This window comes from Neospora caninum, chromosome X (assembly GCF_000208865.1).
Source record: "Neospora caninum Liverpool complete genome, chromosome X".
NCBI lineage: Eukaryota > Apicomplexa > Conoidasida > Eucoccidiorida > Sarcocystidae > Neospora > Neospora caninum.
The window spans coordinates 1,512,630-1,537,730 of NC_018396.1; the positions used below are offsets into that span (position 1 = coordinate 1,512,630).

The window sequence follows — 25,101 nt, forward strand, 5'->3', positions numbered from 1 at the left end:
GATTTCGCGCTCGGCAGCGCCTGCGAGTTGGCGCCGAACGTCTGCCGCCAAGATCTCTGCAAGGGCCAGAACCCACTCGACCTCTCCTGGATCTTCCGGATTTCGTGTTTTCGCTCTCTCGTCTGCTTTCTCCCCGTCGGAACCCTTCCGCGGTTGCGCCCCTGCCGAAGAACCGACCGCCCGCTCCGACGGCGCCTCCGCGCCTTCCCCATGGTCCTCCGGCTTCCGAGAAGCTCCTGCAGAGACAGTCGCCGGTTCTGCAGAGGCGCTACCTCCAGAGGGCGGAGCGCGGAGACAGTCTTCCGCCAGCTTCGGGAGAACAGAGAGACATGACACAGGCTGCCGCAGAAGATACGGCGAAAGAGAACTCGACAAGGACCAGAAAGACGTCGACGAGGTGGACGAAGGCGGGCTGTGGGGAAGAGAGAGAACAGGAGGAAGGCCTGCGTCGGCGAGCCAGGCAACGCACAGCGCATCGACAGCTTCGTGCCAGTCTGCAATATTCCAGAGCATCTCCTCTGGGGACGGGATTGCAGGTCGCCTGTTCGCGATAGAAGTGCCGCTCGCTTTGAAGCTCGACGAACGGCCACCCGACCCCGACCGGTCCGCTGAGGCCTTCTCAGGCCCACTCGCGGGGTTGCTGTCTCCGCCTGGCCGTACAGGCATCCCCTCGTCTCCGCTCTCCTTCACGTCTGCGCCGTCTTTCCCAGTCGGTACTTTTCGACAGTCTTGTTCTGCCTTGCTGCTCTTCTGTACGTCGCCCTCCTTGGCGCCGGGTGGCGACGCAGTCCCTTCCTGCGCCCTCTCGGCCTCAGCCTGTCTTTCGAGTTTCCGTCGAAGGTGTTCAAACAGAACGGGTCCGCAGGCGCGCTTCACGTCGAGGCTGATGACTGTGAGCCTCCGCTCAGGGGGAAGGAGGGGCCGAGACGCAGTCCAGACCTCGGGCTGCTTGTCGCCTCGAGTGTATTCGACATCGCCCGCTGATCTCTCGTCGAATGCTCCGCATGCACCCTTCACCGCCGCGTGTCCTTTCGCAGGTTCGCGAAAGCCCAGAGGGCCATCGCGCTCCAGGCCGCGGTGCTTGCATCCTCGCGGATGAAGAAGGCTGTGGATGTGGGGCCGTGGCTTCGAACTGAGGCCGCCCTGGCGCCTCGACGTCCCCGAAAAGAGACACCCAGGGTCCACCGCGCCGGCGAGAAGCGCCATGGAGGCAATGGAGCTCGAAGGCGGAAAGGGGCCGCGCCCGAAGCCGCCCGTGGGCGGCTGCGGCGGGGCCAGAAGAGAGGAGACAGGAGGCGGAAAGGCGGGCGGAAGACACGCCGACGCCGCGAAGACAGGCGCGCCTGGCACCGGAGACACCTCGGCTTTCTCTGACGTCCCCTCGCGTTTGGTCTCGTCTGCAGGAAGACTCGCGGGGGGTGTCGGCTTGTCGTCGCCGTCCGGTCTCGCCCCTGCCGGCTTCAAGGCGAGCGCGGCGGACGAGCTGTCTCCACTTCCCCGTGCTCTCCCCGCCGAGCTTCCTCCGCTTCCCGGCTCTTCGCTCAGACACTTTTGCAGGATCGGCGGTGCAATGTAGTCAAAGACATGCAGCAAACGCGGAATCGACGGAAGCCAGTCCATCGCGGGGAGTTCGGTCTCAAAGGCGGCGACTCGGGCCTTTGTTCTGTTTCCGTCTTCGCCCTCGGGCCCCTTCACGTCCACGCGGGGCGCCCCCACCGCGGGAGACAGGAGCCCCAGCACAGGCCACACGCTCTGCTTCTCGACGGCCGCTGCAGCTGAAACGGCGTGGGCTACAACCGCTTCGTCAACAGTCCGGGGCACTCTTCGAAAGATCGGAAACGCGTCCGCGCCTAACCCTGGTCGATCTGCATGCGCCACGCCCTGCGCGAACGGGCGCCCCACGCCCGCCGGTGCCACGCCGCCTCCCGGCGCCGGCAGGCCTGCAGGCCCGGCCCCCGGAACGCCTAACGGCCCCTTCTTCCCGGTACTCGCATGCGCATGCGAGCCTCCGACCATCTTTGGGAGCCCATTCCCCCGCGGCGCAGGCTGCGGGATTTTCCCTGAGACGGCATCTGACGCCCCCGTCGGCGAGGAAGTCTGGAGGTTCGCACTCAGAGGCCCCGGCGGCCGCGAGGCGACGGGGCTCTTCACGCCCCCTCTCCCGCCGAGTTTCAGACTTGTCGGGCCTGAGTCATCGGGAGGGCCTTGCGGACCACCCGGCGAACGCGCGGCAGGCGGAAGGGCTGCAGGGCCCGAAAGAGCAGAGACCCCAGGCGCGGTCGCTGAAGCGAAGCGTGCTGCCTCGGAACCTCCCGGAGACCGATCCTGCGGACCCGCGGGAAGACCCGACGCAGAGACGGCAGGCAGTGGAGGCGCAGAAGAGCACGGGCGTCGCCCCGTGGGGTCAGCTCTGGGTTTTTCGACAGCGGCCTGCGACAGTTCGGGCCGAGGAGCAGACTCACGACCGAGGGAAGAAGCAGCGAAGACCCGCGGAGACGCAGCCGGCGCTGGAGACCCTGGCGGGCCGAGCTGCGACGGCGTGTCTCCTCGGCTTCCTGGCCCTTTGGCTAAGGCGGGAAAAGACAGAGCGGCCAGACGAGACGGCGCGTCGGCACTTTGCGGCAGACATGGCGGGCGGCTTCCGTCTTCCGGTGGGCGAAAGGTGGAGCCTTCTGGGCCTCTCCACTGTTTTTCGTCGGGGCCAGGCCCGAGCACGAAGGTGGGACCAGAAGAAGGAAAACCAGAAAGCAGTTGATGAGACGGGCGTGGCTGGGGAGCACTGGGCGACGGCGAGGTGTGCTCGGCGGAGGCAGCGAACGGCGGGTCATCTGAGGGGTTGGCGCCCGCTGGTTTGCCGAAAGAGAATGCGGAATACGATCCCTCGTTCTGAGCTTGGAGCGCAGAATACGCCTTCCCTTCTCGCGACTCGCCTGCTGCGCCTCTCCCGTGTCCATTCAGGCCGAAGCTGGGGCGCGGGACAGAGCCCTCCGCGTTGTCGCCAGCAGGCGGGCCCTCAAAAAACGCGCCGGCGGCCGCGGGCGGGACGCTCGCATGCGCCATTGCGAGCGCCTGGCCATGTGGCGCCTTCGGATCCGCGCCACCAGGCCTCCTGCCGTCTCGCACGCTGTGTACAGACACCTGCGCGGGTCCCACGGAGCCGCCCGGCTGGCCAAAGGAGGCGAAGGGGGAGGAAGGCTGCGCCGAGTCGCCACGGGGCGCGTACGTGGCGCCACAGGGCACAGGCACATGCGAGAGGTCTCCGCGGGGGCGGGCCCCTCCGGCGTTCGCGTTCGGCACGAGGGACGACGCAGGCGACGCGTCGAAGTGAGTGGACGGAGCGAACGGGGGTCGCGGGCTTGACGGCAGAGAGGCGGAGGCTCTCGCCGCCTCCTGCAGAACATGTCCTTGAGGCAAGTCTGGCAGAGTCGCCGGGGAAGTTTCGTCTTCGTCCTCGTCGCAGGCGAGGAAGAACTGGACGCCGTCGTCTTCTTTGTCTTCTGTTCGCGACAGTGGAGAGGACGCATGCACAGGCGCGAAGAGAAAAGACGGCGCGCGGCGGGTCTCTTCGACATCCGCACTGTGCGGCCCTGGCGACGGCAGCGCATCAGCGATGCACGCGCTGAGGTCGCGCCCCGCCTCCCAGCGTGGCCAGCCTCGAGAGGAGACCAGCCTGGGGCTCCGAGGACGCGAGACAGAGACGGGAGAGAACAGCGGGGAGGCGCCCGACACGGGAGAAGAGGAGAGCAAAGCCAACCTAGGTGAGGCCGCGCACGCTGGCGAGGCCGGCAGGTCCATAGAGGACTCGGGGAGGTCGAGAGAGAGAACCGGCGGGCTGGCGGAGCCCGCGAGTCGCTCGCAGCCCCCTCGTCTCCCCATCCACGCCATCGTGATTTTGAGGGCGGCTGAGAGGAGGCGGTGACGCCGGACCTTCCGTCCCGCTGAGCAGAGAGCCGTTTCGCAGCGGAAACGAATCTAAGGGAACAGAAGGAAAAACTATTCGCTACAGGCACTCTCGTCTTGTCGCCCTCGCCCTGGCAATGCGCATTCCTTGGTAGTGCCTCTCGTCTTCACACACACAGAGGGCGTACATCCGTCCTGAATCATCTACGGACGGTTTGTTTCACTGCCGTATTGGGTGGTTGCAGCGAGACAAAGAGACGGGGACGAAGAGTTGGGCGCGTACACGCGCGTAGACGTGCATTTGCATGACTTGGGGTCCTTGTTGCCGAAACCGATAGTCTGCGAGACGTGAGAAAGGAGACGGTCAGCTGGGAATCCCGCCTATATCTCCAGTGGTGCGGTGAGAGACTCCAGTCTGACCACGCAGGCTTCGTTTTTTTGGCTGAATGGAGACGCGAGCGGCTCGAGAACGACCCGAGAGCTGTGGAGGTTTTCACGTGCCTCTCTCCAGCATCAGCAAGAAGCCGTCAGTTTGGAGAAAAAGGTTCTCTTTCCTCACAGAAAGGAGGCGGAGATGGTGCCAAGCGCCCGCAGAGAAGGGCGACGTTCGAAAAAGACGATGAAATCTGTCAAGGAGAACCCCGGGGCGCGTGGCCCCGTAGAGCTGTCTGGGAAGAGCGGCGCCTGGAAAACACACAGAACCGACAGTTTCAGGTGGTGTCTGTGTACGCCGATTGCACGCATGCCTGTGCAGCCTTAGCATACCAAGAAAAACTACAGGGGAAACCTAGGAGAATTCGGCGGAGACGGGGATCGGAGGAGGGAGCGGAGGCCGAGTCGCTGAGAGTTGGGAGTCTCCTACCCTCCTTTGCTTCTTCGGGAGACGGCCTGGAGGCAGGAGGAGTCATTTGAAGAACTCCTGGTCCAGAGGCAATGAAGGGAAAGGGAAGAAAAGCGGGTACAAACACAAGCACGTGAGAAAAAGCCTGCAGCCTTGCGCCTTGCTAACCCCGGAAAATCGCGAGAAAAGCCGTCCAGAGCAAGCAGCTCTCATCAGCGAAAAGGCAACGCTCCCGCGCCGCGGTTGTCCATGAAATTCAAGCGCTTTGCAGCCTTCCCGTGAGGACGAAACAATCGGAAAAAGAGAGACTGAAAGAAAGAGCTGCAAAATGACAAGTGATTCACACCGGCACAAAACTGTCCTGCGCATGCAGAGAGCAGCCCTACGACTCGGGGAAAACGGGCCAACAGACGTAGCCTTCCAGTCAAGAAATCGACTGCAGATGCAGTCTGGTGTTTCAGAGAAAGACGCAAGCAGAAGCGCGTTGTGTGTCTAAAATTTGAAAGTGAAACGTTGCCTGCGCTGAACCGAGACGAGAGCTCTCCAGTCGTTGACAGGTGGCGAGAAGAGAGCTGCACGCGCAAGCCAGCGGCGGGGTCCGAGAGAGAAGGCGCAGATTGAAGAGCCTTCACCGTTTGGGCCGATCTAACCTTGAGACCACGCTGCAGAAGACGTCCTGACGACCCGCTTTGGATTCATGGATCTCCACAGCTCGCAGGCATATGTAGTATATTTACAATATATACAATACAGCTGCATATGATATATATAGTTAGCGCCATGCTTTTCTCCAGGCGGGCTGCACTTGCTGGGCAACAGCCAGAACACCGGTCGACCGAACGGTGTTTTTTCGTTGCCTCAGCTAAAGCGGTCCCAAGCACTCGCGAGCGCTCGCAGTGCCTCAAAAAGAGTTCTTGATAGGCGTTCTGTAACAGCTGTTCAAGAGGCAAGTGAACTTTTGATGCCCGTGCCATTTGGTAGACTCAAATGTCTCCTCTTTCTTTTGAGGCGCCTGCGTCACATGCGTGCAGCTTTTCTGGTATCTCGTTGAACGTTTGCGGAAGTTGCGGAAAACGCGAAAAAGCGGGAGGCTTGGGTGCCTCAGGGTCTCGACAGGTCAAAAGAACGGAGAGACAAGGTGTATTGCATTTCAGTGCGAAACGGCGACGAAAAAATCCCGAAAAAAGAGCCAATCGAGGACGCGTACGGGGCTCACGCTGCGGGCCCGTATGTAAGCTAACGAGAGTGCGGAGCAAGATCGGGATGGGGAGGGCTAATGCCGGATAAGACCCCGACAAATTCTACGCGACCTGCGCGGTAGAAGTTCTGTTGGCTACCGTTCAGCAAGGAGCAGTGGACTCGAGTCGTCGCCAGCAAATAAGCGCCTGATCTGCATTGGTGATCCAAGTGCCCAAGAATCCTTTCCCTGAATCCGATGCGCGAAACGGACCGTCTCCTTGCACTTTCCCTTCGGCCAGGTCTCGGAGGCATCCAGCAGCGCGGCCACAGGATCGGGGTTTAACGGCAGGCACTTACCCAGAGATTTCTTCATGAAGTAGTTCCTTCGAATCCCCTATCCCGACGCTGCACGGCTGGGCTGTGTGACTCCGTGGCCACACGCTCAGAGAGCAACGTCGTCCTTACTGGCCTTCTCGCGCCTCAGTACACACATCAAAAGCAAATGCATCCGCAGCATAGCTCAGGATGCGAAAAATACGCTGTCGCTCGACTGCATTCCTCCACATTGCGTCCAGAACGTTTCCGACAGGCAGGCCAGCAGTTACTCAGTGTAGGATCAGCGACTTTCACTGGGGTTAGTCCCCTACCACCTGTTTGGAGCTGTGACAGCTGACATGTGCTTACCGTGGAATAGCAAGGAAGTCTACACGTGACAACTTGGCTATTTTGCTTCAATCACAAAACAGTCGCAAAAGGAGTACGGAGATGCTTGGATCTTGATCGCACTAAAGGACCACAGAACCGTGTCCACGCTGTTTTGTGCCAAAAACAAGGGAAGATCTGCTCGACTGCAGGTGTTCCTATTCCAGTATTCTCCTGACAGTGAAGAAAATCGAACGTGTTTCCCTGCCTTCAGGGAGCCGGACGAGAGCCGACCCCTTCGGCCAGTGCGTGGATAACAAGAAACTGAGCAAACCCCCAAACCCGTCAACCATACATACCTCGTAGCTGGACATTGAAAAGCTTTGAGTCCTAGGCAGCTTCTATTTTCCAAGCCCGGACTCTGAGAATCTTGTTCGATACTTGTAATCTGTGATATACAGAGGTCTGTCCTGCGGGAGGCTTCATCGTTGTGCCTCATCTAGAGTCACTTGGCAGCGCTCCCCTCCCCCAGTGGGATCACAGCCACTAACGGCCCCGTAGACAGTGAGAAAACTGCCCAGAGTCCCATCCCCTCTCTGCAGATGTAGGCTCCGTTTTGGGTTCATGGGTTGCATGACTACGGTGTCGACATTCTCAACGTACGCGTTCATAGCACGTGTATACGCACAAATGCATGATTCATAGCCGATCGGAGGCTCCACAAATGCTATCGATTGTTATAGAGAGCGGCGTCTCACACGTGTGTGATGCACGCAGATTCTGCGGATAAACGCATGTTGGCCAGCTAGATACGCACACAATGCCGTGTGTCGTCCCAATCTCCAACGACGAAGCATCCGTTCGGTCCGTCCAGGGTGCCCCACGGTGAGAAACCCATCCGAGCAGTTTCGACCTTAAGACGGCAGCCTCAAGTTTCACGGAGTAAAAAACCAGGGTAAGGAACTCAACTTTTTCTTCCCGTTTCGTCATGCTCGTAACATCAGTTTGCTGCGGCGCTCGCGCGCGGAGCCCCGAGTCTAGCCATCGAGACCTCTGGACTTTTTGATGGCCATAAGGCTTGACACTTGCTCAGAGAACTCGCGAATCGCGGCCAAACTTCCGCGGTTTCGCTCTTTACGCTGTCTCCCCGTGCCTCTCTCGCTGCGTTGGCTTTCCTGGTGACTCGCGAGCGAGGCCGAAAGAAATGGACGAGGGGCCAAACGCAACTCCTCTGCCGGCGAGAGAGTGTCTCTCCGGGTCCACCGTTTCGCATCAGGCGCAGGCTGTAGGGTCTCGCTTTACGGCAGGCGACGGTCGACTTTTCGTGCGTTTCTGGGCCGAAAAGATTTTTTTCCCGTTCGGAGGAAACGAGCTCTCCGTGCAGAGTGACGTTTTTCTTTCCAGGAAAACTGGCGGGGGGGAAGAACCTGAGGGAGGTTGATCGCGCAAGTGTACAGACACGCTCGGCTGCTTGGTTTTTCCTTCGGTTGGATTTCCTGCCCTGGCGAGGGAACTGCGGCTTTCCCTCGAAAACTTCTCTCGTCTCTCTCTCCTCTCTCTCCTCTCTCTCTTCTCTCTCTCTCTTTTCTCTCTCTCTCCCAGAAGGCACGGACTGTGTTTCTCCGCTGCCTCGCGCGTTTCTTTTCCCCAGAGCTCGGCTTTCTGGCACCGCCGGGAGACCGGTTTTTGCCAGGCCGCCGCGGCGCCCTGGAACTCCGAACACACCGACGCTGAACAGTGTCACGCCGTCTTGGCCTTGCCCGTCGATTTCTTTTCTCTTTCCCTCGCCTTCCGTGCCTTCTCCCGCTCCTCTAGGGCCTTCGTCCTGTGTACGGCCTGCCGCGGTCTCTCCGGAATCCACCCTGTCCCCTCTCTGTGGGAAATATGGCTTCCTTGGCCTGGGAAAGCCTCGAGGGGAGCTCGGCCAGCGAGGCGCCTCCCTCGAAGGCTTCGCCGTCTCCCCTCGCGAACTCTCGAGCCATGCCGGTGTCTGCTTGCTCGCAGAGAGCGGACCCGACCTCCTGTACAGATCGGCTGGCTTCTTCAGGGACTTCGCCAGCCTCTACTGTCCCGCCTACTCGCCAGAGCTCTGCGCAAGAAGGCGGATTCCTCGCTTCGAAGCAGCAGTTTTCGCGGGCGCTGACTCCGAGCTGGATGCAAGACGATGACCCCTTTGCCGGCATAGTCCGGCGGGCTGCGGCGCCGTCTTCCCTGACTTCCGGACCGAAGCGGCCTTCCGACTTCGCCTCTTCCTTTTCATCTTTCGGCGCCCATTCAGACTCTGTAGGGCTTGCCTCGTCCACCCTCAGCGACGAGGGACTGACGCCTGTCTCTGCGTCTTTGCCGCCAGGAGAGACACCCGCGCGAACGGAGACAAGCGCCAGAAACGAGCCGGCGCATGGCAGCTCGCCGGCCCTCGGCTCGTCCTCTAACGCAGCTTCGCCTCTCTTCTTCTCGGACGCCGACCTCGAGGTCTTGGCCGCGCCCTCGGCACGCGCCTCGCAGGTGTCTCCGCAAGTCTCTCCTTTTGAAACGGCGAGCAGAGACAAAGACGTGCCTTCTCAGAGTCGGGCCCAGCCGGGGAGGTTGCTTTCTCGTCCGAGTGTCTCCGGAGAGGAGACACCTGAGGCGGGTGCGCCGCCCCAGAATGCGCCGACAGCCGGCGCTGCAGACGACCTCGACGAATTCTTCTCCTCCGCAAACTTGTCCTCTCGGAAAGCCGCTGCCCCAGCTTCTCCGTCGGCGTCCTGTGCTTCTCCGCTTGCAGCCTCTGGGAGATCTGGGGGGGCTGCTGAGGCAGGCGAGGTGAAGGCTGCTCGGGGGAGAAGCGGCGAGCAGACACTCGGAGACTCCCTCATCGATGGGGACGTGCCGGTGCCGACTGAGGAGACCGCGGGGAAGGAGAAGGAGGGAAAGAGACGAGCGGTGACGCTGCGGCGAGAGAGCGACGGCGCCGAGTACAGCCCGACTGCAGCGGAGTCGTGGTCTGTGTTCAACAGCCAAATGCAGAACTGGGAAGTTGTCCAGAAAGAAGGCAGGCGACAAGTCGCCGATGTGGAGGAGCACCAACTCGAAGACGCCGGGAAAAAAACCATCTGGGTCGTCCACCAGGTAAAAGAGGTTCTCGACAACACTAAGAGAGAGAAGCGCAAAGAAAGGAGAGAAAGGGAGCAATGAGAGAAGAAGAAAGGAGAGGAAGAGGAGAATGAAAGAGAAGAAGAGGAAGCGCGAACTAGGGGAGCTCATCTCGGAGAACAAGTGAAAAGAGGGCATTCCCGAACACAGGAAAAGAGGCATAATGTATACGGGCGTTTCTGTGTAGCAGAGACAAGATGGACGAAGGAGGCGTCTCGGTTTTGGTCTTCGCTGACGACATTCAGGTTTCTGACTGGGACCGTCAGTGAGCCAGTTCTGGTGTTTGGAATCCGTTAGGATTCGCGTGAGGGAGAGAGCGAGTGGAGTGAGAGAGAAGCCTCGGATGGAAGGGGAGACGGAACACGACGGAGAGAGAAGAAGTTTTTTCAGGAAACACGTGTTTTTTTTTCTCTCAGGGCGCGTGCACCCCCGTTTCCTGGTACGAGGACACCTCGGCTGATGATGTGAAAGCCGCCGTTCTCTGTGCATGCGATGTGATGCTGGACGATGACATGGAGGAGCCTGAGGAAGGAAAGAGGCGATCGAAAGGAAGAACCTGCTTCGCCCTCAGACAAATCGAACCTCTGCCTCAAACGTAGGTTCCAGTCACGGCTCTGTCCAGAGGAAAGGATTCAAGAATTTTAGTTTAGATGGAAAGGCTACAAGAACCCTATCCTAGAGGGAGAGAATAAAAGAATCATCTTGGTGCTAGAGGGGCAGAATATGAGAATCCTATTCTTGAGGGAAAGGATCTGCCGTTTGTGTCCGTCTAGACTTCCGTATATCATCACGCGTTCTCGTGTATCCTCACATGTAGGCATACGTAAATGCAAAGCGGATGTGTTGGTGTCTGTATAATTGCGACAGTATGCTTTTTTAACCAGTCGAAATTGCGAGTTTATAGAGTAGAACGTTAAATTCCAGCGGGCTGTTGTACGACACTCCACCTCGTCCTTTTCTTCTGCGCGAAAAGGCGGACCAAGCGCCGCACGAGGACACGCGGAAATTCTCGAATTTGGTCCCCCAGTTTTGTCTCTAGGTTGCCTGTATCTATCTCTGCATGCGTAGAGAGATAGAAAATATCTATATCGATGCCATGCACCTGGTACTAGATCTCTGAATTGATGGAAATATATATATATATATATATATATATATACGTGTTTCTGTACCTACCTTTTACGAGATATGCGTGTGGATTTATTATGGAGACGTGTGTCTAATCATATGTGGATATATATATATATATATATATATATATATATATATGGGAAGACAGAGTCGCAGATAATAGACAATGCATCCATATATATATATATATAAATATATATATAAATATATAAATATATATATAGGGTACAAAGCGGGTGCGGCTATTGTGCATTTTGAGGCTGTGGGTTTTCTTCTCAGGGCTGACGTTGACTGCGATTCGTTGTTCCTGGACGTGTGTGTCTTGCACCTTCGGGACGAGGGGGGGATGGGTCCCGATCGGCTAATTGGCGGCTCGGCTGTGCGGTCGGAGACAGGGAAGGAGACAGGGAACGAAGAGACTGCGGCGGAGCGCGAGGCGAAAAAAAAGGCTTTGAGGGTAATGAAGGGAAGGAGGGTCCGGTTCGACCAGTTCGGACACCTCATGGACGGCTGCACCTACATGCTGGAAAAGTTTCAAGAGACGCCCTGCACAGAGGAAGCAGAAAAGGAACTCCAAAAAATGCAGTCCATCACAGGTAAAATGCTTTTTTACACACGACATATACGAAAGTCTCCGCAACTATGTCTTTCTATATATGTATATGCCTGCGTGCATGTAAAGACGTGAATATGAATAGGTTCTTGTTTGTGCGCGTAGGGGGGTCAAGGCTAGCAGAGAGCGAAAGGGAGGGCGAGAGGCGTAGAAGTTTGGCTCTACACAGCTGAATGGTACGGACTCCCTACATAGGGTGTGACCGGGCTTACACATGTGTCCATACCTCTATGCGTGTGCCTGTATTTATGTTTGTATAGGGGTGTATCTGCATGCAAATAGATGGATAGGGGCGTATACACGAAGTGCCTGGCGGTCGATGCATGTGCGTCTTTTGAGAAGGCCTGGTTGTTTCCTGCGCTTCTTAGGCGATCGGTGGCGTCGTCTTCTGATTCCGGTGCACCCCCTTCTCCACATTGAGAGTCAAAAGGCCTTTGAAAGAATGATGAAAGGTACGGGGGAGGGAAAGATTTTAGAAGAGGATTGTTTCCGTTAAAAATGACCTCTCTTGCGTGGCGAAGTCCCTCTTTGAAGTTGGACTTCCTTACCTGTATGCATATACTCCACAAGTCTAGTGGTATGCATATTGCATGCATTTCTGTCTGGTTTCTCTTTTTTGTAGATGTTGGCTTGTGTAGCGTTATAGGGCATCGAGGCGGTGCGTAACTGGGTTCAAATAGAAGATTCACGTTTTGACAAGTTTCACGTTTGCATGCATCATCCGAGTTAGGCGACGCATATGCAGGAAAGGACCGCGCGACTGGTGGCGTTGTGTCTCTCGCTGAGGTCGGCAGTCTCTGCATGCTGATCTCTCTACAGGTGTTTTGATACAGTTCTTCTGGAAGCTAGTATCACTACATATATATACATATATAATGTATATATGTATGCCTCTGAATATATATATATATATATCTTTATAGAACGATCTCTTTATAGATATGTGTAGTTAAGGGAATGGTATGCACGCATTGGGCGAGGGTTTGACGAAGTAGGGTCCCGCGTTTTCGGTTTGGCAGTGTATCTCGGGGTTGCGCGCGCGTGCGATTGTTCTGTGTTTTTAAGGCACGAATCTTCTGAAGCACACGAGTTACGGGTACCCTCATCTTCGTCAGTTTCAGCTGTCGATGGACCGGCGTCGGCTCTTGTGGTACACGTCGTCCAAGGCGAAGTCTTCCTCGGTCGTTCACTTGGCGCTCTTACACGGCATCCTCTTTGGGCAGAAATCGCCAACCTTCGAGAGCTACCGCCTCCCGGGTTTGCAACACCTCTCTTTCTCGCTGGTCTTCTGGTCGCGGGGGCCGCCGCCCGAGACAGACTACGACGAGGAGGAAGACGAAGACGAAGAAGAGAGGAAGACGCGACAGGCGATCGAGCTTAGAAGGCCCATCAGCGGGGCGAGGACTCTCGACCTCACCTGCAAAGATGAGTTCGAATTCGACATGTGGGTTACCGGCCTCAAAGCGATCATCGCCGCCAACAAGGGTCTCCGAATCAGCAAAAAGCTCCTCCTGTCGCACTCCCGCCGATTCAGGTGAGGCTGCAGAACGCGTAGAGAGAGAGATGCGGAACAGATTCGCAACCAGGGAAGAAACATTTTCGCGGCTCGTTTTGACCCGGAGGCGAGACGTATTCCTCGAGAGCGACAAACAGGAGGATATTCGCACCTCCAAATCTTTCGAGCTAGGGGCTCGTAGCGGTCCGGCAGCAACAGAAGGGGAAATAACAGTCTCGAAGAAACTCGACAAATGCAGGCCTCTACACATATACATGTCTGTGCGCGTGTATATGCATCTCTATTTCTTCATATATTTATTTTAGCAGATTTGTATGGACTTCTACGCGGGTCGGCGTCTCCAGACGCACAGGTGGAGGGTGGCGCTTCTGGGGCGTAGGGCACTCGCTTTTCTCGCGGCATGTTTGCACGCCAAAAAGCGTGCAGTGACAGTTGATGCGTCGCTTTATATGCGGTTTCCGTTTTTTCAGGCGCGCGCTGGCACACAACAATGTGACCATCAAATTGACGGCTTTGCCTGAAGTGAAGGAGCCTGGACAAGTGAACCTTGACGACTGCATGGACTTGCCTTGGCACCCTCCCGAGGTGCTTCAGAAGTAAGGCTGTCGAAGTTGTCTTGTGCGCGTCTCGTCTCGGAGATCTCTCCGCAGACGAAGCTTCTAGGTTCGCCAAGAGACCTGCGCCTCGCTCTTCTTCGTGCACCCTGTATCATATGTATCGAGGTACAACCTCGTATATCGCAATGCAGGTGTATATATATACATACGTGTATGTTTGTAGCTGCTAAGAGTTCTCGAGCCACCAAAGAAAGCGGAACACGTGCAGCAATAGAGTATGCATCGCTATCGTAGATGCGATAATGTCTCTCTTCTCGATTTGAGTATACCAAGGTGTAGACACGAGGTCATCGAATACGACTCGATGCCGGTATGCTGACCTACCGCTTGGATGTCTTGCTATGCATATACATACACGCACAAATATAAATACATATATATACATATATATATATATATATATATATATATGTTTGCATGCATGTGTGCTGTGGAGATCGGTGACGTGCAGGAGTCGAGATTCAGCGCGACTGGCATTGTGTGTGATGCGGAGTGGACAAAAAGGGACTGTGGAGAGCGACAAGCGGGGCACGTCGATTTTCTTGTATGTGTCTTCGATATAAAATGTATGCATGGCCGTTTACGATCCACTCTTCTGCTTCTGTGCGATCCGTTTTTTTATACAGGAAGTACGACGGTCTCCAGCGAAGGATTCAGGCTGCAGCTGTCGAGGTGCGTTTGTCTCTGGGGAGGTTGAGCGCAGCTGTGGGTTTAGAACGTCACGAGACAGCCGGTTCTCGATCTTCCTTTTGTAAAATCTGGGAATAAAGTTCGACAGGCATACACTCCTCACCCTCAGGAAGCAGCCAACTTAGCACTTTGTGGGTAACTTTCAAGAGTCGCCTGTCCGATTTTCTTTCCTAAGCGAAGCAAGTGCATGCATGCATCCCAAGGTTTGTTCCGCCATGCACCCGGAGATGGAGGTATTCTTCGCATTTTGTACGTGTATATATACACACATATATTGAGATATCTGATCGGGTGACGATAGACACGTAGAAATGAGGTCCCCTCTAAACTTTGTGTCTTTCGCAGATTCGCCACCTCAATTATCGGCAGCCGCCTCACGGGCGAGGCGCCACGATCCCCGACGTGTGCGAGCTGTCTGGGTCGGTGAGTCGCAGAAGCTTTTCCTTTTAAAGAACCTGGAAAGCGCGTGAGAGTCGGCTGAAGGTCCAGGCCGTGTGTGGGCGGTCCGTGCGTTTTCTGTGCACTTTTGGCAGCACACCTCGTGTTTTTGTGCGCCTGTCTGCTGCGGGGTTTCCCCGCGTTCGTTCCCACGCAGGGACCGGCGTATGCTGGAGTGTACGAGGTCGGCGAGGCAGACGACGAGGAAATGGAGCACCGACGCATGGTCGAGCTGCTTCATCAGGTGTTCAGTGTGCTCTCGAATGCGCGCGTCGCCCTCAGCTGTAAGAGACGTCTGTCTTGGACAAAAGACGCGAAATGGCCAATTTTTTGAAGAAAGAACGCACTCTCGACGTCCACACGTCACCTGCAAATTGAGAGAGTCCTACACATATAGGTGTCGATGTGAACTAAGATCACATACATGTGCACGCATCGAGCAGGTTGTGCCCAGACACTGCACAGTGTTTCCATCGTGCTACACCGCGATGTATGGACACAAATGCATAGGTAAATATATATATATATATATTAGAGTAACATCCAAAAACTGCGCACATGCGGAGTCAACTGTTTAGTCATATATATAAATATGTAGATATATATATTTATATGTCTAGTAGCCGTAGACAGAGAGACTCTTGCTGATACCGTCGATATCGGTAGATACCCGTTTCTCATTCAGTGCTGTGGACTATATGTCTATCGTTGCGGATATGAGGTTTTGTCAAGTATTATAGAGAGGCATTAGGATGGTTGCGTGCGGAATCTCGTGCTGCCTTTTCTAACGAGGGAAGGAATGTGGAACTGCCTGTCACTTCGTTTTTTTGCAGCGTTTAAGTCGGAGATTGAACGCCAGCGAGTCGCGGAGGCGGCGCGCGAGAGCGAGAGAACTGCCTCTCGTGCGTCTTCCGACTCCAGCGCACTTGATGCTTCAGGCTCGGAACCTCAAAACGACGAGGAAAGAGAAGAAGTGGTTGTGAGTATTTCCTCTTCGGGAGAGATCAAGAAGAAGTCGCCGCATCGAAGAAGCGAAGGAGAAGGGACCGATGACCTCACCTTTGAGGAAAAATTCAAAAAATATTCCAGCAGGAGTGCTGCCTCCCTCGAGGCCGTGCAAGCTGTGCAGGTGAGTTGCGAGAGAGAGAACAGAGACAAGAGGAAAACCCGGAGAAGCCTTTCCCCACATACACGCTTCTCTCATTTGTCCACTGGAAGTCGCCTCTCAGTGATCAAACCAAAGACGCCGACTTCGCCTCCTGTTTCGATCAGCAACTGAAAATCTCTATGTATAGATATATATTGCTACATATATGCATGTATTTCTACATCGATGTAGACATATAGGTAGATATATTTTTGCAAACGTGTACATGTATACAATTACGCACCCATTCAGATAAAACACAGGTGCATTTACAGATGACACATTTATGTATATACAATTATGGGTATATATATATATATGTGGATATAGTTGATCACGCAACTGGATAGGCATACAAAGAGGTAGATATATATTTATATATGTAGATATGTATACGCCTGCATACAAGCATACATAGGCATGTATATATATATATATATATATATACATTCATTTACATACGTTTCCATAGGCGTATGTATGTATCTTTGCGTCCCTGTAGGTGTGCTGGAGTTGCGTGATCTGAAGGCTGTGTTTGCGTGGCGTTTTGTGTGGCGCACAGAACTCGGTGTCGACGCTTGGTTTTTTTCATCGCGCGTGTTTGCAGGAGCAAGTGAAGGACAGCGTTTTGACGCTTTGGCAGCAAGCCGCACCGATCACGCAAGAAGCGCAGAAATTTTTTGAGCAGGCTGTCGCGGCGGTTGTGGGGAACGACGAGGACGAAATGGAGAATCTGCCTAATGAAGACGGTCGCAGTTGGACGCCTGAAGAGGTGAGAAGCGACGGGAGCATAACGATGAAGAGGAAAAGACTTTGAAAACGACTGGAACTGGCGCCCGTTCTGGGACGGATCTGTCAACATGTTTCTGTTCTCTAATTGTCCTTCCAGTCTCAACAGTGTTTGGATTTGCCGTTTTCTGCTCTCCCTGCAAACCCGGGAATGCGGCAGCTCTTGCGGCCGTCTAAGTTCTCTCGCCTTCTCTCGCGTTCGTCATCCTTTGTCCCTGTCTCTGTTTTCTGCCCTTTTTGGTCCTGCTTCCACTGTCGTTTGCCTTTCGGGTTCATCTTCTCCATTTCATTTCGGCTCTGTGCGGTTGTCTCTTCCCATATTTAGATCTCGCGGCTGAAGCAAATCAACCAGCTGTTGTGGAAAGCAGAAGTGGACCTAGAGAACGTCGAAGACATCCTCGCGCGTTTCCGACAGACCCACCTGGAGCTTGCTCGCGGCCTCGTCGCCTCCGTCACGGATTTGAATCAGAAACTCTCCGAGGAAGTCCACCGATGGGGTTCCCAGGTACATCTCAAAGACCTCATTTGCCCGCCGTGAAGCTCACATATCTATATATGCATACATGCATTGCTATATATATATATGTAGATGCAAAGAGAGAGACATACACAAGCACAACTGGCCAGAGACACGAATGTAGATATGCCGGTTTGCGGCCCTCTGGTGGGGGGTAGATGTCTGTAGAGGATGGATATCGGAATTCTCTTTGGATAGATGTTGGGGAAATGTGGAAGGCAAATGTGGAGATGAAGAGCTGTACCGGGATAGGCGTAGACGGGGGATGTTGCGCTGCTTTTCTATTTTGTGTGTGTTTTTCCGTCTTCACGCGGACGACCAGTCGACGTTTGGCGTTTTAAGCGCGGCAGGTTTTCGCTGACTTTTTCTCTGGCGCTCTCAAGAAAGAACCGCGGTTTTGGCGACGCCACGATACCCGGCACCTTGTGTTTTATGGTTTTCTCTGTTTTTTCCCTTCAGCTGTCGTCTTTCATGTCAGACTTTGTCAGCCGCCTCAACACTCTCCCCGCCGCGCTCGTGGCCGACGACGCGGCAGCCGCTCTCAGAGCAACCGCCGCGTCTGCTGCCTCTCTTTCGGGCCCCCACAGACATGTCTCTTCTGTGGAGTCCCGGGAGACACGGCAGGAGACAGGTGTTTCCGGAGCAGCGCCCCCGCCGCCACCTATGATTTGAAAACTACGGGCACAAGGCGGGGAAGAGCGAATGGCGGTGCGCAAGAGGGAAGAAACGAGGGAAACAGACCCGAAACGCAGACGGGGAGACCGAGGCTTTTGTATCTCGTCGGATCATTTGTGGAGAATGGCGAAAAGCGAGCCTTCTCGGAACCGCCTCACGGGTTTTTTTTTTAATTTGCATTGCGCACGCAGGTTCTGGACCCTCAGGTTTGAGGTGTACAGACACCTGAGCGAGACTGCGCCTTTTCTTGTTTCGTGTTTCCAGAAGACACACTTTTTTCTTTCGTCTCATACGAGCTGCGCGCGAGAGCGCCCATTACCTGTTTCGGGTTGTTCGTTGTCGCACAGCTCAAACGAAGGCGCCCTCGGGGGGCTTGACGGATTTCCGTGGTCTGTGAGGGCAGGTGTGTGGAGTGTACGTACAGCTGGGCGAATTCCAGAGGGGCCCCAGCACGGCTTCTGGTTGCGCTCGTTTTGTTTCCGTCTGTGCCTTCGGTCCCACGTGCTGCCTGAGGACAACGCGCCTCTCGGACGATTATAAACAGGCATGTGGCATTCTTATGGCAAGAATACCAAAGGCCAGTCTTCCGCGTTTGTCTCTCCTTTCTCCACCGTAATTTATCTACGTCGACGCTGTTTTGCGTGAACGGTTCTCGGTTTCCTCGGAGAGAAACAGACCTCGACTCTTGGCAGCTCCACATTTTCCTGATGCGTTTTGAGTTTTCCGGTTTTTTTCGCACGCACATCTTCGCTCTTGAAAACATAAAGTTCACAGAGAGACAGCTAGAGAGTAGAGAGGCCCTCTCGCCCCCAGAGGTGAGAGTAAGCTCGCGAAGCTAGGAAACGAATGGTGGTACTTCTTGCCCTTTTTCCAGGCCATGTCGAGGTGAAACCTCCCGGCTGCGAACCAAGGTAGACTCCTGGATTGAAAACACCCTGGGGGAACTCTGCTCCAATCAAAGATCACTAGTCACTGCACTCAAAAGCACGTCTCGGCTCCAGGCTGCATGCGGCCAGCACAGGCCTGGTGTCGCAGCCTGCCTCTGAGCCTCCATCGAAAGTGTGACCCAGCGAATCAGAGAAGAGCCTGTATTAGCTGCTAAAGACCTAACCCAAAGGGCTCGCGCAGGATGCATGCGCGGTGTTTAGATCAGGACGGGGAAGAGAGAAAACGAAGAATCGCCAGCTGCGTACAAGAGATTGTTGGGCGGAACGTGCCGAATCACCCTGGCGGTGACCCCAGACGCTCTGAGACGAGGATTCACAAAGGCGGCAAAGCACGATCTCTCTGGCGACAGGCTGGGTGATTCCTGACTTCTGCTGGGGTGTCTGTACGAGGTGTTTTCGTGTCTCTCTAGTGGAAAAGGTGGACAGCAAGTTAGGGGCACCAGCCGTTCTGCGTCGAGGGCAACGGGATGTGGTGTCGACGGCGCTTCGAAAGCGTCGGTTTCGACACCTGTGGAAGTCTGACGACTGCGCAGGAATGAACGCCTGCATGTGGAATCGGGCGCTGGAGCGTTGTAAAAACCGAATCGTTTGTTTTAAACACATGAGAAAACCTATATAACATAGGAGCGAGACCTCCGAAAAAAGCGGTTTTTCAGTCTTTGAGCGCCTTCAAAACACAGCACGACGTCATCTGCGTACGTGACGCGTCTACGTACATCGCGGAAAGGGTCTCCGCTGACGCGAAAAACGCAAATTTCGATCTTCCTGCCTCTTTGCTTCGCCGAACGCAGACAAAAAGCCAGCACTTACGTCGCCGGCACATCCCAATCTCCCTCCGCCAGCCGAAGCGTCACGGCGTCGACCTGAAAAACGCACGCGTCAGGAACGGACGCCTCCCCAGTCTGACAGTTGGACGGCCAACGGCAGCGTCCGCAACAAGCCGACACACAGATACATGCAGATGCATACATATACAGATATACATAGATATACAGATAGACATACATATACAGATATACATACATATGCAGATACATATATATATATATATATATATATATATATTTATATATGCATATTTATGTGGAGAGGGCTTGTGCGGCAGGAGACCTTAAGATGCAATGTAGATACTGTATAGAAGCATCGAGATATGTAGATGCGCGGAGAAGAAGGCACATGTTGAAGCAGAGAGACACAAAAGAATACGTCTGTGGAGCCAGGCCGATGGTGACGTCTCGGAATTGCAGCGTCATTGTTTTAGCCCCTTTCTACTAGGAACTGTCGCGCAACTCTGGAGCTGAGCCCAAGCCGCAAAAAAGGATTATGGCCATCTGTGCATCTAAGTTGATACTCGGTTATATATTTTAGACGCTAACAAGGCCCCTCCACGCCAGCAAGGAAAACTTTTATCAGGCGGCCACGAGCTGTCTCCTCCCAAGGCAGCGAGCGCGTGTAACTGCGGATAGGCAAGCAAGGTTCTGTCACGTCATCGCCACCTACCTTCCTCTCAAACATCCGCCACAGCGTCAGTGCAGCTTGCTCGACGCCGCTCTCCTGTGGTCTCCTGAAGCGCATTTCCTCCTCTTTGCGATCGTGGGACACTGCCTCGCGGCACAGCCTGAGCAGGCTGCGTCTCACGGCTTCGGCGTCGAGCGCGGGTGTTCGAGGATCGGCTTCCTTCGCGTTTCGGTGAGGCAACACGAAAGGCGGCGGGGGGATGTCTGAGGAGAAAAAACGTCGGAAAAGCCGAGCGGTGCATGCTTCGCGAAGACAGGGAAGCAAAAGCTCTGCGCCACAGACCGCCCAGAAGCGCCCCGTGAGTCGCCAAGTCGTCGGACAAGAAACACACAGGCATGCTGGCTGGCGAGACGCGAAGAGAGAGAGGTAGATTCCAAGAGCAAGCAACGGCCGCAGTGATGTGGGAGACAGCAAACAAGACCCGCGCCTTTCACAGCCTGCGTTTTGCTGTGAGGTCTCCCGCGCCCGCCAGTGTTCCGGGAAGAGGCACTTTCGTCGATTTCGTAGATGTCTCTCGAAAGGGTGCGGATTTGAGTTGCACTCGCTGCTTGCTGTTTTCCCCTTCCCAATCGGGGCAACCTGAAACTGGGGTTTGCCGCTCGCAGACAACGCCGCAGCCTTCCCAGAAGTGTGTATCTTGCTCTGTTTTGTTTCTTCCTGCCGCTTCTCTTCTGGGCCGGTCGCTGGCGCGAAGAGGGCAAACGCGCCATTTTGAAATCCATGGCAGCCTAACAGACTCGGAGACTGAGCCACCGCGCTTACCTCGCGGTCCAAGGACGTGGAAGAGCGAAAACAAGGCGGCTGGATGTGGCTGCTCCGCCTCGACTTCCGCAGAGAGAGAGTCCAGGACGCTGGGAATCGCGTCGAGGTGTCTGTACACCCCCCGCTGATAGCAGTAAACGTTCGCGCAGGGTAGAAAGAATGCGAATGGCGGCCACTGGAAAGGCAGACGCAGGAGACGGCGCGCGAAGGTACGGAAGTCAAGGCGTTGGACATCCGGACGGGAGAAGAGAGAACGCGAGAAGGTGCTCCACGCGTGCGTCCTCGTCTCTGCGAGCTCAGAGAGCGAGACAGCTGAGAGAGGCGAAGGGAATCGGGAGGAAGAGAGAAGAGTCGCGGGCGGGAAACGGAAGTGCGAAGCCGTTGAGCCTGCAAATCGAAACTGGCTGCCTGCCTCCGAACGCCTGTCTGCGGCAGCTCGCGAAGCAGACGAAGGTGTGGAAGAGACTGTCGCGGTGAAGACAGCGGAGAGCGACGAGAAGATCGCGGCGAGGCACCGAAACACCTGTCCCCTCGATTTCCAAAACCAAGGAAAAAGCCAAGACCGAGGACCCGAAGCGGAAGCAGAGAGCGAAAAAGAAGAGAAGTAAGGGGAAAGGAAGGAAGGAGAAGACGGCTTTGGTGAGGTTTCACAGGTTGCGCGAGGCTCGAGGGGTACGATAGCCGGCGGAAAGTCGGGAGGTTTCGGGTTCTGCTGTCCTTCGTTGCACTGTACGTACAGCTGAGCGTAGAGCGGAAGGAGTGCAAGGAAGAGGAGGCGGCCAAAGAGCGCAATGAGATCCACGGCGCGGTAGGGCACACAGACAGGGTCTTTCTTTGCCGAACTCGAATGCTTTGCGGCCGCGCGAGACGGGGCTGACCGCCAAGAAGGCAGGGACGAATAAAACGTCGAGAGACGCGACGGAAGACCGGCGGACGAATGAGAAGACGGCGGCGAGAAATACGCAGCTGCGATCTCCTCTGAGCATGGCTGCCTTTCCTCGGAATAGGGCTCTCTAGCCACCTCTGCAAACGCAGGATCAGAAGATGAAACGAAGGGAGACGAGGCAGAGGGAAAACCAACGCGCGGAAGAGAAGACGAGGGAGGAGACGAAGGTGAAGAAGAAGGGGAAGGAGAGGACGTGAGCGTCCTTGCATTGAAAAACTTGAGAGCTCGCGAAAGAGAAGACAACAAAGGGGACGGCTCCTCCGTCTGCAGTGCCGAGACTGCCTCTCCAGGTGCCCCCGAGAGAGAAGAAAACGCACAAGACAGGGAAGGGAGCGACGAAAGCAGTAAAGACCGACAAGGAAAGGGTAACGAATGGCAACGAGAGGTAACACATCCGCACGAAGCGCAAGCAAAGGCGGCTCGGTGAGAGGCGCCTGAGTTGGGAAGAGTGGAAGACGGATACTGAGACAGGGAAGACAGTCGCGCGTCAAAGTGAGAGGACGGCACGCGGGAGGAAGGCGCAGAAGCGTCAATCGACGCCTCCCGCTTTAGACTTCTCCAAGCGACAAAAGTGACCCTCGAACCCACAAGGGAGGACGCAGTCCAGTCTGCCTGGGGAAAATGACGATTCGCGAATGCAGCAAGACGACTCTGAGCGCAGTTTTGCTTGACACTGGCGGCACGCGTCGAAGAAGCCGAACAGGCAGAGGCATCAAAAGATGGACCGGACGAGGAAGGAGAAGGTGAAGCGCGAACAGGAAGAGAGAAGGGAGAAGAATCAGCGAAGGCCGAAGTGTGCAGAGGCGCGGCCCTGGGAGGCAGAAAAGACAGACAACGGGGGGGTGAGGAGCAGAGGGGAAACGAAGCGGAGAGGGAGCCTGAGGAAAAGAGGAGCAAGGCCGAAACCGCCAAGACAGACAGAGACAGGAGGCGGCGACAGGGACTTTTGCACCCCGGAGAAGACCGAAGGAGATGGACAGAGAGGAAGGAGAGAACAGGCGATGCGGCGCACGGAGTGCGTGGTGCTACAGACGCAAGAGGGAGGCGCCGGAGACGCTTGGATGTTTGACGCGAACAGAAGAAGAAAAACAGACATTTAAGACAATGATGGAGGCCACCGACAGCCAACAGGAACAACGGCTTCTTTCCCCACTCCCCGAGAGACTGGCTGTAATATGTCTTGTCCCGGATCGTCTCGGCTTCTCCGCCGACCTTCTCCTCTCGTCCTCTCAGTCCTTCTTTGGGGTCGTCTTCTTCCCCAGCGCGGTGTCTTCTTCTTCTCCGGTGCATTGTCTGTTTTCTCCCCTCTCCTCATTCCTGTTTTTCCCTTTTCTCGGCTCTGTGTCCTCGATTCCTTGGGCGTTTAAACTTTCTTCCCTCTCTGCCCACCCTCGTCTTCTCGTCCCCTCAATCCGCTGCTGGTCGCCTCTCTCTCACCTCTCCTCTCGGCTTCCCGTCTCTCTTCTCGTCCTCCGGTTTTGCTGTTGCATTCTGTGCTATGTTTACTGCCTCTTCTTCTCATGGATGTGTTGCCATCGGGTTCGTCGGCTTCACACGCACTATTACATACACAGGCATATATATATGTATATATATATATATATTTGTATAAACACATATATACATATATGTACACTGCGCATCTTCGCGTATAAATCACCATGTGTGTGTCTGTGAACCCCTCCTCCGAAGAGATACAACTAGGCGAGTGCCGTCCGTATCTGTGGAGTCACCCGTGGTTTCCCTGTTTCCCTTCACAGAAAAAGACGGAGACGAACAAACACGGCGACGATCGGGTGAAGGAGGCGTTATTGCTGTGGAGGTCTTCGCGGTGTTTCAGCTCCTGTTGTTTTCGAAAGTTTTTTCAGCCGGGAGAAGACGAGTGGCGACTTGTTTTTGCGTGCGGCCGCCCTGGGTTTTTTGCAGTTGCCCCCGGGGCAAGAAAACACTCGAGAGCGGTACGGGAGACCAGCGGTGTTTTCCTTTTTTCGCCCCTCCGTGGGCCCGAAAGGCCCTAAAGAGAAATTTATCCGGTATCGTTGCGAGTAGATATTCGATGCAACAGGACTCCCCCTGCGTCGTTTGCACGTTTGCAAGTGACAGTGTGTGTACACCGCTGAAAAAGGGGGCCGACGGCCGTTGTTGTGGGGTGAAAGGACCGGAGGTGAAGCGTAAGAAATAGTGAAAGGGCGACAAACAATATTCGTACCACGACACTCAAAAATGAGGCAATTTCCCTCGATTTTCCGTCAGAAATAGAGGAACGAGCCGCCTGATGCTTGACTTGGCGGTCTCTCTAGGGTGTCTCGTCTCCCCGTGTTTCGACTGCGCATGGAAATCTACACATGAAACGAAGGTGAAAGGAAAACTTTAGCGAAGTGGATTTTCCCGTGGTGTCTCGCGCGCTGCAGGCGCGCGCGTTTCCTTGTGTCTGATGTCTTCTCACTTTTGGCCGCTACACCGGGCGCGAGTTTTCGCCTTGATACAGTCCCATCCGGGGGCGCGGCGGTAGGCCGCTTGGCCAGCTAAACCGGTTTATCACAAACGGTGGCTGAAACGAAAAGAACTTCTCTCCTCCCATGCGTCCTGCTGTCTGAATGACGTGTCTTGGCTAGTGAGGTGTACGGCCGGGAAAGCGCGACGGGCAGATCTTGTGGTTGCTTCCCTGAGAGCCGTCTTCCGGCAATAGAACTTGTCTCAGCCCTGCCAGGCAGATAGATTTGGCGTTCCTCCTGGGACGGGAAAAATGCAGCAGTTCTTTTTCCGCGGAAACACCCACAGGTGCGGTTGGTAAAAGTTAAGGAGCTGGGGACCTCTTCGCGACGAAGGATGCGGCGTGACGTAGGTTGTGTACACCCATCATTCGTACTGGACAGATACGTGGTCTCAGAAGCATGTCGGTGTTTGGGGAATTCCGGATGGTAGACTAATCACTCCTTTGTGTACAGCTTTTCGAGAAACGCCGCGATACAGAGTCGCTGGCTCCTCAGAGTTGCGAACTCGCACAGTGAAGACGTTCTGAGCCCATATTCTGGTGTCGCGGACGGGAACCAGGGCGTCCGAGTCAACTCGAGTGGCAAGACGGAGAGAAAGGATTC

At 55.3% G+C, this 25,101-nt stretch overlaps 2 protein-coding genes across 2 annotated transcripts in view; one reads left to right on the forward strand and one right to left on the reverse strand.

The window, feature by feature from the left end:
• The window catches only part of NCLIV_046600 (conserved hypothetical protein), a gene marked incomplete at both ends in the record, with an annotated part of 6,909 nt that extends 2,101 nt beyond the window's left edge, over nt 1–4,808 (reverse strand). Inside the window, 2 exons of the mRNA XM_003884210.1 lie at nt 1–3,938; nt 4,763–4,808. The exon at nt 1–3,938 is cut by the window's left edge and continues 902 nt beyond it. Coding sequence (XP_003884259.1) covers nt 1–3,938; nt 4,763–4,808 — 3,984 coding nt within the window. The remainder of the gene's footprint in view (nt 3,939–4,762) is intronic.
• Nucleotides 4,809–8,446: 3,638 nt separating this feature from the next.
• On the forward strand, nt 8,447–17,827 carry NCLIV_046610 (conserved hypothetical protein; the record flags this gene model as incomplete). The annotated part of the gene is made up of 13 exons (XM_003884211.1): nt 8,447–9,673; nt 10,114–10,292; nt 11,108–11,424; nt 11,810–11,893; nt 12,507–12,975; nt 13,428–13,553; nt 14,201–14,246; nt 14,610–14,687; nt 14,860–14,986; nt 15,536–15,831; nt 16,457–16,621; nt 16,964–17,143; nt 17,615–17,827. The coding sequence occupies 13 exons, from the start codon at nt 8,447–8,449 to the stop codon at nt 17,825–17,827; spliced, it is 3,507 nt and encodes a 1,168-aa protein (XP_003884260.1).
• Between the last annotated feature and the right edge of the window lie 7,274 nt (nt 17,828–25,101).